This window comes from Euprymna scolopes, chromosome 35 (genome assembly GCF_053919585.1).
Source record: "Euprymna scolopes isolate OS-2025 chromosome 35, ASM5391958v1, whole genome shotgun sequence".
Taxonomy (NCBI): Eukaryota; Metazoa; Mollusca; class Cephalopoda; order Sepiida; family Sepiolidae; genus Euprymna; species Euprymna scolopes.
Window position 1 is genome coordinate 20,507,929 of NC_136516.1, and position 13,122 is coordinate 20,521,050.

Genomic DNA, 13,122 nt, shown 5'->3' on the forward strand with positions numbered 1-13,122 from the left:
AACCATCTTTGACTCCATTAGCAAGGAACAAACCATACAGCCAACGTTAACCACAAGAAATTAAGTTGAAATTTAAATATTTATTATTAAATATCAAAACGTCTGTCCATAGTGATCTAATGATTATAACATCATGATCTGCACAGACACTAGTGTTTCATCGTTTTGGGAATCATCAGTGCAGGGAGTTACGATTACAGCCAGTGAGGAGATTCGAACCCGGCCACAAAGCCATATGTTTTTTTATACAATATTTTACATGTAGGATGTTCTTGTATCAGGTGTCTGTGATGCTATATTTCAGGATGTCTTCCCTTCATAATGATGTACTGACAACCTGTTGCAAGATGCCTTCCTGAACCTGCATGTCATGCACGTGCTTGCCGCAGTGAATGGTGACATCTGAAGTGTGTACAACACAATGTTGCATCTCGTGGATCACTTAAAACACTTAGTAGCTGGGGCTGACTCAATCCTAAGGAGCAAAATGTATAGTCGTATCCGAGTTCTGCCAATGACAAGTATATTGTGACCATTACGAGGTTAATTTAAAAATCTTTGCAGTTTTGAATTATCTCCCCTTTATTCATTAACTAGGATGGATCATTCTTGCTTCCTAATGAAATTTGATTTTCTTAGTTTTAAAAAAAGAAATTCTACTTGATCAATTTACATGATTTTTGGAATGATATTTTTGTTCCGTGACGGATACGTACATCGTAAAGGTTTTTTTTTTTGTATGTTTTTTATTAGGTTGAATTTTGGATTTTAACCAATGTTTGTTTTGTCAAAATGTTGTCAATAAATACTTGTTTTTTTTTTTTTTTTTTTTTTTTTTTTCGTTTCATAGATTGGAATATAAAGATAACAAAGATGTCATGTTCATTGCTGAGGAATTGGTAAGTAACCTTCCAGTTCAATAAAAACTAACCAAGCAGCTAGTCACAGCATGCCCAAGCAAAACAAAGTTAATCTATTGTATTATAGGTGCTTATGCAGTTTAGTAATGAAAAAAAAAATGAAAATAAAGAAAAATTTCTCATAACGTACCCATTTTGGAATGAAGTTTTCATAAAAAAAAAATCACTTAATTTGATCACATATTTTTTTAATTTATTTATTTACAGAAGAAAATCAAATTTTAATCAAATCCCTTGCAACACAGACATCTTGGCAAATTTAGCTACGAAGAGTGGGGGTAAGGGAGATAACTCCATCTAATTCTTGCAGCTTGCCAAAATGCACAGTTTTAAATAATTTTAGGTATTCCTTTTCGCTTTCTGTTTTCGCACCCCTCCCTTCCTCGTGGTTTAAAAATTGAAACCTGGCTACCTTTTGTTTGGTGTTATAATAAATTGTATTTTTTTTTTTTTTTTTTTTGCTGTAAACAAAAAACTATTTGATCAAATCAATTTTTTTTTTTTTTTTTTGGAGAACTTAATAACTTCATTCTGTAACTGGTATGTACAATATAACATTGCAATAATCTTGTCAAATTTTGACAAACTTTAAGCTGTGATTGGAGTTATTTCCCCTGGTGCTCTCATCAGTGAAAAATCAAGATGGACGTTACCCGATCAATATCATTAAAATTTGATCTTCTGTAAAAAGAAAATACTTGATCAAATTAAGTGATTTATTTTTTATTTTTTGTAAGTACTTCATTCCATAACGAGCGCATACATGATAGAGATTTTTCATTATCTTTGTTTTGTTTTTTTTTAATATTATTGCTAAAATGCATAAGCACCATATTATTACACCTAATCTTTTTTTGATCAGACATATTTATTCTGTAGTTTTTAAATGCTAGAAAACGTTGGCAGAGGGTGAATTGTGCCAATGAAAAAGCTTTGATTCTTACTTCATGTTACTCAAATTTGGGAGTACTAAAACTAACAGCAATGAAAAAAAAATATAGACTTAGTTGGAGTATACTGTTTGTATATTCTTGTCTTAACCAAGTCGATTGGAATCCCCTCTTTGGATAATTCCAACAAAAGTTGATTTAAAATATACTCATTAGCTTATTTTTTTTAAGGAAGGAGATAATTAGTGATTTTTTTTTTGTTTTTTTTGGGGGGATTTTTTGGGGGTTTTTTTTTTTTGTTTTTTTTTGAAGATATTTACCAAATGATTCTCATTATAAATAAACTGATTAAGAAATATGTACTCCTAAACTGATTTAAAAATTTTCATTAAATTGAAAAAAAAAAATAATCATAAAGTGATTTTTTAAAAAAGAGTATCCTTAAAGTGATTTTTAAAAATGTACCTCTAACCTGATTAAAAAAGATTACTCATTAATTGATTTAAAAAAAAAAGAGTACTCTTAAACTGATTTAAAAATTTTAATTAAATTGAAAAAAAAAAAAAAAGAGTAATCGTACAGTAATTTATAAAAAAAAAAAAAAAAGAATACCCGTAAAGTCATTTTTAAAAAGTGTACCTATAAACTGATTAAAAAGATTACTATAAAGTAATTTTTTAAAAATGGTAACCAAAACAAATTATTAAAAAAAAAACTAATATCATGTAATGATCTTTTCCAGGTACCTACCAATGGTCTTATCCTGAAGGGCTGGTATACTGCAATTACCATTGCAGTATTTGGGAATGTGGCAGCTATTGAAAGGGTGTCTCCTCCTCCACCACCACCACCTCCACCACCCCAGCAACCAGTTCACAGAATAAAAGGTAAAGCTAAAGGCAACGAGTATCTTGTGGAGATATGACACTTTGCCTCGTCTGGTTTAATATAGTGGAACCCCGAGATACGACATTAAAAATTAGTAACAAAATACAGTACAGTATATAATACACATGTATATAATCAAATAATATTATAAATAACACCATAAGGGCTGGACAAAAACTGTATCGAGGGTCAGAAAAACATTGTATTCCACATTATAACTTTAAAAAATCATATCCTAGGCCCACCGTATCCCGGGGTTCTGCTGTATAGTCGAAGCTAGCACAGCTGCAGAAGTTACTGCATGACTTCACTAAACTGCATATCACGACTCTAAACCAGATTTTTGGTAAGGGTTTACTCTCTTATCCTTTGCCTTTCCGAAGGTATCCAGAGGGTAGTGGAGCTATTTTCCCATAACTGGGGATATATATATATATATATATATATATATATATATGAATGAAAGATAATGAAATGAAAAAAAAAAATTGCAACTTCTCCCAATTTTCAGACTTTGTAATCATGCCTTTATTTTCTTTTAAAATTGATTGTTTCGTTTTCTTCTGATGAGTTGAGGGCGAAATTAATTAAAAAATTGATACAATAATTAAATGAATGATATTACGCTACGAAACAGGTACTGTCAAAAATTGTACATATCAACATACTTAAGGAAATAAACAGTAAGATGGTCAGTATCTTGAAATTTAGAATATAGACTTTCATCATTTGTTATATGCTCTGTAATTACATCAAGCTTCATAAACTAAAGAATTGTTATAAATGAAAGGTGAAATGTAATTGAAGAAACATTTCCCTATGTGTATGTATGTATGTTTTTTTTTGTTTTTTTTAACGAAAGAACACATTTTCACTCAATTGTTGATACAAGATTTCATATGCCAAAGGCCAAGTTAATATGATTGCCGCTTAGCCTCGTAATTTTTAGGATGAAAGAAGCAAACGGATGCAAACAATGTGTTTGTATTTGAAAATGGAAGGCAACAAATATTTTTTAAAACTTTGTTTTTCATATTTTCTACATGTTTCAACTAATACCCTGATCAAGCTGTGGTTGTTCTGCTTGTTGGCTTATGGGAGCAGAATTAAGATTTTATGGGGGAATATTAGATTAATTTTTTTTTATTCATTTATTGGTTCCCCTGACAAAGGAGGGATTGGACCTAGGAATTCACTCCCGTTCGTCTGTTTGCACTTTTCTCAATAATTATTCCTTGAATTTTTTGGAAATTTTGCACAAATGTTCGTCATGGTGAAAGTAAATTTTTCCCAGAACGAATTTTCCGGGATAACTTTGGTTGCCTTCCCCCAACCATCTGAGGCCATTATAGGGATAAGATTGCCCCAAAATTATTTGTTCTGTTAGCACTTTTCTCAATTATGACACCTTAAATTTTTTGGAAATTTTGCACAAACATTAGTCATGGTGAAAGTAAATTTTTCACTCGTGGAGGGAGACCCCGCATGCTCGACTTGATTTTTTTTATTTAAATTTTTTTCTTTTCTTTTTATTTTAGCATCTGATAACCATCCACAAGCAGATAAGCCCCCAGATTGGGAGCCTAGACAACAGCATCCATTAGACTATATCCAACAACAGGTTGAACAGCAAATGCAAATTCATCAGTTACAGCAACAGCAGGCCCAACAACAACAGCAGCAGCAAGCTCACCAGCAGCAGCAGGCCCAACAACAGCAGCAGCAACAATCACAACAATCTCAGCAATCCCAGGTCAGTCAACAATCGCAGCATCAGTCGCAATCACAGCAGCAGCAGCAGCAACAACCGCCACCACAGCAACAGCAGCAGAGCCCGGTTATACATCAACCCCAACATCCTCCCCACACTCCGCAAGCACAAACTCCGTTGTTACCTCTGCCCCACCGTCCTCCGTCCGATCTCTACCGACAAAAAGAGGAGCTATTTGACCCTCGACAACCCCCACCGAAGGTTTCTAGAGACCTCTCAGCACCAGACTACTCCTCGACTCAGCGAGAATTCCCAACTAACTCTCGAGACAACTTCGGTCCGAGGGACTCGTCCACTGATCTGCGTACGGACCGTGGCTATCGGAGGGATTTTGGCGATTTCTCGTCCGAGTCGAAAGATCCTTTTGACAATTCAGATTATTTTGAGGAGCAGCAGCATCGTGAGGCTGGCTCTTACGAACGGGACCGAGATGTACACCACAGAGACGGACATGGGGACTCATCTCGGGATTACGGTGGCTCGCGGGACATTAATCGAGAACTAAATGGAAAGGACCAAAGGTCACGTTCCCCACTCCGCGATAGGGATTGGGATCGAGAACGAGATCAGTATAAAGAGAGAGAACGAAATCGAGACTATCTGGAACGGGAAGCACGAGAACGGGCCAAATCACCCTCGAGTCGGTCTCGCTCGCCTTCAAAGTCACGCACACCTCCGGCTGTTTCGCCAAGACAAGAACCTGAAGAAACAGAAGCAGGTAAATATCATTTTTCAACTGCAACAACCATCCATTTTTGTTTCCTTTTTATCTATATTCATCTAACATAAAGCTGACCAATTTTTATTTGTTATTGTTGTACCATGTTATTCACAATATAATATCAAATTATTAGTAATATACTTTGCTACAATTTTATCAGCATCATATTTGGTTTAATGTCCACTTCACATGCTAGTATGTGGCCAACGCCCTTTTAGAAATTGATTTCCAGACTAACTTATCTCTGGGCAGGTCTTTATTTATCCCTCTTTCTTTCAAATCAATCCGTATCACTTTCTCTCATGGTTTTCTTAGTCTTCCTCTGTGAACTGAGCCTACTACCTCAACTGTTCTACATCTACTAACCCAATAACTCCTTCTTTCAATGTGGCCATACCATCAATGTTTCCTGTTTTACACACATCTCTCTCTGCTGTCCAGATTAAATCTTTCTCTGAGGTCATTAAAGCTAAGCCTATCCTTAAGATTCAACATTACAACTTCATTGTATCGTTCTCGTGTCATATTAAAAAGAAAAATTACTTAGCTTGGTCCAGTCACCTAATAACATGAAATATTTTTAAATCGCAAAAAAAAAAAACCCTCTAAATCAGCAAAGGGGAAGAACTTTTTTTTTAAATTGTAATAAGAGTTGCATAATCTACAACTAACATTTTATTTCTTCTTCTGTAGAAGTTTAAAAAATGAGTAATTTTTAGAAATAGGTATCCATGAAAATTTCAGTACTTATGTCGTCTGTGTTTTGCTGAACACATCAAATAATCTGCACAAGTTCGAGCGTATCTAAATTTTTTACGATAGAGTTGAAACTGTGTTTTGTAACCCATTTTTAGTCATTATACAAATTGAAAGGGAAAAGTTTCTTTTATTTTTATACAAGGAAGTCACCACTTATCAAGGCCCGATGGCCACTCGAGGATAAGAGTTAATGAATGTAAGGTGGTGATGTAGTAATCGGTAATGATGTAGATTTGTTAGAATTTGGATTATTTAAGGGGATGACTCAACAAGAATTTGTTTACATTGAATTTGAAGATTCCATATTGTAATCGGCCAGGAAGCAGGTCAGTGGAACAGTGTTCCACAGGCGGGCAGTTCTAGGAAAGAAGGTTTGTTGATGGAATCTTTACAAAGCGAAATAGTGAATGTTCTATAAATAGGGAACTGGGTACATGTGAGATATTTTAGAAATCAAGATGATGTAAAAATAGGAGCTTGGTTTTAGATGCATTAAAAGTAACCAGCCACCTCCTCCTCCTCCACTGTACCACGCGCTCAAGATCAGAGGAGAGAGAATCAGAGAGAACTTTGTCATTTACAGCCTTTGATGTGTTTCCATAGATGGTCGTGTCATCAGCATATATGCCAACAAATGATTTAAGTATGTGTTTTGGGAGATAATTGATGTATATCAGGAAGAGAGTTGGGCCTAGGATGGACCCCTGAGGGACTCCAGCATTAATATTGAGGGCCTCTGATTTCTGCCCATCAACCACTACTCTTATGAGCCTATCGGAGAGAAATGATTTGATGATCGAGAAAACATTTCCAGTTATACCGTAGCTGGAAATCTTGTGAAGTAGGCCCTTATGCCATACCTTATTGAAGGCCTTTGATATGTCGAGCAATTGCCCTAGAGAGGAAGCCTTTGTGAAGAGATTCGCTAATCCTATGAGATATAACAGTTAGCACATCTGCTGTAGATCTGGCAGAACGGAAACCATATTGCATGTCACTAAGAAGGTTATTTCTGCTGAGGTGGTTGACTACTTCTCTATTTAATATGGATTCCAGCAGCTTACTCATGACACACAGGAGAAATTACTGTCAATAATTTTCCCCACTCTTTATCTTTGCCTAAATCCAAACGTAGATTCCATGAGCAAAGCTTCTTTCTTAAAACTGCACGCCAGTGGAACTCTCTGCCGCTTGCCTGTTTCCCACCTGACTACAACTCGGATGTCTTCAAGTCCAACATAAACAAACTCCTGACAAACTGCCCCCTTAAGTAAGACACTCTATCAAACCTCCAATACTAATGATTACTACAATACTATCTCATTGATTACTGTACACGCAATAACCCTTATCCCTGAGTGGCCTTTGGGCCTTGATAAGTGGTGACCCCATGTAAAAAAAAAAAGAAAGAAAATATATACAGGGTGGAACGATAAAATTTTAGCCATAGAAAAGACGGATGAAAATCGGTTTTCTCTTTTTTTTTTTTTTGTTGCAGACTATCTACTAGTTGGCTAGTTGTGTACAAATCCCAAGAGCCATAGGAGCCTTCTATTGTCTGAAAGTGACACAATGTTCAACAAGTGAGATCGGAGATGCACCGCTCTACAACTCCTGCTCTGTACTGATTAAAGTTATGACAGCAGGACCATTGCCAGTAGCTTCAAAATGAATCACTGGATTGCCATGAATAAAACTTGCCCAGGGTGATGAAAACAAAGTTTCCAGCCAGTGTGTGCCAACTCACATCTTCAGCCCCTGGTGCAATCAAGTGGCTGCTGGCAGACCCTGGGTATGGCAGCAGGACTCAGCACCGGCCCACAAGTCCAAAGAGACCCAGGCTTGGCTTCAGAAGGAGTACTACGACTTTGTACTCTTCTCTCACTGGCCCCTCTCCTCCTGCGACCTGAATCCGCTAGACTACTTTGTTTGGTCATATATCAAGAACAGCACCAACATGACTTCCCACAACACCAAAGCCAGCCTGTATGCTGCCATCTGCTGAGTATTCGCTGAGCTCCCACCTGTGCTTGTGGAAAAGGTATGCTCCCAGTTCCAGACCCGTATTGAGGCTGAAGGCAGCTACATTGAATAGATGTCAGCTCTATTACATAGTCAAGTTACCTGAATTAATGTTTTTCAATTAAAGTTTTACGATAAAGCTCTAGTGTTGTTTTCTTTAGGCCAACAAATTTATCATTCTACCCTGTATTAAAACAATTTGGGCTTAATGGCTGGCCCAACAGCTTTTTTTAGTCTCTGCATTCAGTTTCTGATTTTTTGAGATGAGGATGAATTATTCATAGTATTATGGATTATTTAGACTATTGCTCTCATCTTGGGAATTATTTTCACAACGTTTCAGTCAATATAATCCCTGATCTTCTTCAGGTTATCTTGTTGAACTCTGGAATCTACACAGAATCCTTTATTTAATCCATGGAGGTAGCACGCTCTTGTTCCCATCAGCCATGGCCGAGTCGAAGTCCTAAGTAATTTGTAATTGTATTTTTGAGTGTCGCCTGCACTGAGGATTGAACCTTCAACCTCCAGAAGAGTGGAACTTACAACTGAATTTTACCAAGTACTTTATCCACTATGCCACGGGTCCTTGCAGAAGATTCTCAAGTTTAACAAGATACTTCTGAAGGTCAGAGGTTACAGCAATCAAAACGTGAAAATAATACTTAAAATTAGAACAAATACTAACACGAATTTTCAGTATTTATACACATAACATGGCAATTAAGAGATAAACATTTTGGAGTGTTCTGGTCCGATTAGCATGAAGCCCATTCAGGATCATATGTACTATTAATAATTAATCTGGACAAAAATCTTTCGACAGAAATGTTATCCAGTTTTATATAAAACAAGTTAACTTGAGCTGAATGGGTGACCCAACGGCTCACATTTTTTTAGTATCTGTATTCACGTTTGTGATGTATGCACATATAAAAATGGCAATTAAAAGAAATTTAAAAAAATTTTTTTCATTTTTTTATTTTAGAATCTGTACCTGCTAACAATGAAGACGTTTACAGCATCACGCCAGTCCATTCACCGAATACTATGTTTTTCTCGGATGTTGAAAATCAGGTAAACTTTTCTTTTTTTATTTCTTTTTCTTTTTTCATTTCTTTTTTTTTTCTTCCCTTTTCTCTTTCTTTATTCTTTCTCTTTCTTTATTCTTTCTCTTTCTTTATTCTTTTTCTTTCTTTTTCTTTCTTTTTCTTTTTCTTTCTTTTTCTTTTTCTTTCTTTATTCTTTTTCTTTCTTTATTCTTTTTCTTTCTTTATTCTTTTTATTCTTTTTCTTTCTTTATTCTTTTTATTCTTTTTTTTTCTTTATTCTTTTTATTTTTTCTTTTTCTTTCTTTATTCTTTTTTTTTTCTTTATTCTTTTTTCTTTCTTTATTCTTTTTCTTTCTTTATTTTTATTTTTTCTTTCTTTATTCTTTTTCTTTATTTTTTCTTTATTCTTTTTCTTTCTTTTTTCTTTCTTTATTCTTTTTTCTTTCTTTATTCTTTTTTCTTTCTTTATTCTTTTTATTTTTTCTTTATTTTTATTTTTCTTTTAACTTTTCTTTTGTTCTTTCTTTGTCTTTCTTTTTTCTTTCATTCTTTTCTTTTTTATTTTATTTCTTTTCTTTTATTTTGTTTTTTTTTTTTCATTTATTTTGTTACTTTTTCTTTTTTCTTCTATTTTTCTTATTTTTCTCTTTTTTTGTTATGGATTATTTTTCTCATGGATACACTAACAGAATATGCAAGTGACTATTCGGTTTTTTTGCAGAATTTCTCTTATATTAAACAAAACTAAAGTTAAATCTGTATGACGTATATACCCATGATGAAACGAAAATGTCATATACCAAAAATGAGGTAAATTAATCAAGGAACTTTGTGGGAATATGTGCAATAGTGTTGCAAGGACACTGAGCATCCTGTACATAGCCCTACTTGTGCAGGTTGTTCCATGTTTTGGTACCTTTCGATCGGTTGAGTGTTACCCATTCTTTCTAAGGAAGTTCATAGCTTGCCAAGAGATCTTCTTTCACTGATGAATGAGTCTCATTGTCATGGTCTTCATCAGACATCCCACTGATGCAGGCAGAAGGATGCTGGTGTTGTTTATTCAGGGCCTGTGATAGTGAGTAACAATGCACACAGACAATAAAACGCTTTCGATAATCACAGATTTCAAGGGGGTTCTGCTAAAATAGTCATATTTTAAAAACCAAAGCACTTTAATTCCTCAAAATACCACCGTTTTGTTTGGAAATGAATATGCTTTCAAATGAATTAGTAAATAATAACATACATTATATATTTTTAGAGTTTTGAGCAAATAAAGTGATAAAAATGTGAACATCATAAAACAGCGTTTTTAATAAAGTTTTGTAAAGACCCTCCACCCACCCCCACCCCGATTTGTAAATGCTCGTACCACGTTTGTATTAAGAATTTTGTCATGAAATTTGGAAACTAATTAGAATAGATGTCACTTTAAATAGTTTGGGGCATCCGAAATACTTTTGACCACTCATTTTTTGTTGTGTTAAAAATATGACTTCAAGATGACGAGTATTGAAAATATTGAAAAAAATTTTCTTCGGACAAGTACTTTAATAGTAAGTGCTTGGACAAACTCAAAGCACTAGTACTCCCACGACGTAAATACTCCGGACAAATCCGACAAGCAGCATAATCTTACCCCTACACTGTAGAGATCTCTTAAAGCCTTCTACTCAAATAGCTTCTTTCCTCAAACTGCTAGACTTTGAAATTCCCTTCTGGGCCCCTGACTGTACTGACATGCAGAAGTTCAAATGTAATGTGAACAGATATCTCACTGCCCAACTCCCTACATAGTATCCCTGCAAATTTGGTCCCATATAGTAGCCTCTTATGGCTCAGTGGCACTGTGCCTTGTTTGGAGTGAAAAAAACAGTTAAAAAAAAAAATTCTGCTACAAATAAACCATAAATATTTGAAGATATGAAGAATTTGAAGCTTAAAACTTTTACCAAAATAATTAGATTCAACATTAAGTAACTCTAAAAACAAATAAACCACACTATTTACCAGCAATGCTTCAAGCAAACTGCCATAATCTTTTTATGTTAATGTTTTTTTTGTTTTTGTTTTTTTACTTTTCTCAATAACCATGCCTTGAATGTTTTAAAATTTTGCACAAACATTAGTCATGGTGAAATTAAACTTTTCACTCGTGGAGGGGAACCCTGCATGCTTGGCTTGTTTTTAATTTCAATTTGTACTTCATTTCAAGTGAATTATTTCTCACAATCTAAATGATTTGATTTTAGGAGGCAGATGATGGTTATGAAGACATCACATCTGAGGATGAAGATGATGGATTGATTTGTGGTGATGATACGGACATGCAGGTTTGTTGATAAATTAAAGCTCATTTTCGCATTACAACAAAGGGTACTAGTTTAGTTTAGTGAAGACATTAAAAAATGAAAATATTGAAAAAAATTATCTTGTATGGAATTAAGTTCTGATAAAAAAAATTTCACTTAATTTGATCAGGTAGTTTTTTTGTTTTTTTTGGGTTTTTTTTTTTTACAGCAGAAAAACAATTTGATGATAGCAATATGTCGACATAATGTTCTGACTTAATTATTTAGAAATTATTATTTAACTTGGGGAGGGGGTGACAATGCTCGCATGCGAAAGACTGAATTATCTCCCCGTGGTGCAGTCCCCACCCCTTCTTCCTTGTGGTCTAAAAAATCCAAACATAGCTGCTTCTGCTTGCTGTCATAAATTGTTTTTTTGCTGTAAAAAAAAAAAAAAAAAAAAAAAAAATTGATCAAATTAAGTGAAATTTGGCAAATTTCGTTGCTTAATCTTGTGTTTTAACAAACGTAACATTTTTACTGAAAAGGTAATGTAAAAAATGTGAAACAACGCATATGGTCTTAAGAGGGAAAAATATCCAAACGTGCAATGCACAAAAATAGTTATAACTTTCTTAATTTCAATCAGATTTCAAAAATTAAAAAAGATTCTTTCTTAGCTCAAGATCTTTCTATCCATGCTATTATTGAGATATTTTAAGCCATTTCAATTTTTTCATGTGTATTGCTACAGTGGAAAAAACACTTTTGTGATGATAGTCACCCCCCAGGCCTCTTGGTGTGGATAATATATATATATGTATATATATATATATATATATATATAATTTTTTTTTTTTTTTTTTTCCATATTTTCATTTTTTAATTTCTTGATAAAACTAAACAAGTACCCAATAAACGAAAGATCTTGTAAATGTTTTATACGGAAATGATGAATCAAAACTTTTTTTAAAAGTATAATGGAATGTGTTTTTTATTTGTGAAAATATATTGTTATAAAAATATTGTTAATATTGTTTTTACAATAATAGTTTAAAATACTTTCTGCATTATAAATACACTGCTGATCCAAAATTTAAGACCACTTAAAAATCTTTAAAAAGAAACCTTTTTTTTAAGGATAGATTTTAGACTCTTCCAACTCAAGGTTACTAATACTACAATCTAAAGGGTTATGGAAACAAAAAGGTACATTCCAAAAATTTTATTTAAAAATTTGCATTTTTATTAAATTAGGCTTTTTACACATGATCAAAATTATAATATAAAGGGTATAAATTGTTAGATTTATGGTAATTCTAATGTTTTTAGTTCAGTATGAGATTAGCAATCACTGTGTAAAGGTGTTACCATGCCTAAAGCAAGAAAACTAACCGAAGTTGAGCGTTCTCGAATTCTAGTCTTCCATAAGCAAGGTTTGTCACAGCGAGCGATAGCAGCTAAGGTAAATCGCAGTAAAACTGTTATTTGCAACTTTCTAAAGAACACTGAGAATTATGGAAAAGCAAAATCTTTTGGTAGCCCCCCCCCCCCTAATTTCTCCTGCATTGAGTAGGAGAATCAGACAGGTTATTATGAATGACAGAGGACTTTTTTCTAATCAAATTATTGCAATCCAATAACCATCAGACGACACTTACAACAAAAAGGCATGGTAAATAAAAAGCGTAAACAAATTCCTCAATTGCTTCCACATCACAAAGTGGACCGCTTAAGATTTGGCCGTGAATACCAAACCTGGGACGTTGAGAAGTGGAAGAAAGTCCTGTTTTCTGATGAGAAAA

At 34.0% G+C, this 13,122-nt stretch overlaps 1 protein-coding gene across 4 annotated transcripts in view; it reads left to right on the forward strand.

The window, feature by feature from the left end:
- The window catches only part of LOC145259726 (protein virilizer homolog), a 239,719-nt gene that overhangs the window by 117,404 nt on the left and 109,193 nt on the right, over positions 1–13,122 (forward strand). For all 4 annotated transcript variants that reach the window (XM_080117416.1, XM_080117417.1, XM_080117418.1 and 1 more), the window contains exons 7-11: positions 851–899; positions 2,553–2,697; positions 4,237–5,187; positions 8,960–9,048; positions 11,279–11,359. In XM_080117416.1, the coding sequence (XP_079973542.1) occupies positions 851–899; positions 2,553–2,697; positions 4,237–5,187; positions 8,960–9,048; positions 11,279–11,359 (1,315 nt within the window). The remainder of the gene's footprint in view (positions 1–850; positions 900–2,552; positions 2,698–4,236; positions 5,188–8,959; positions 9,049–11,278; positions 11,360–13,122) is intronic.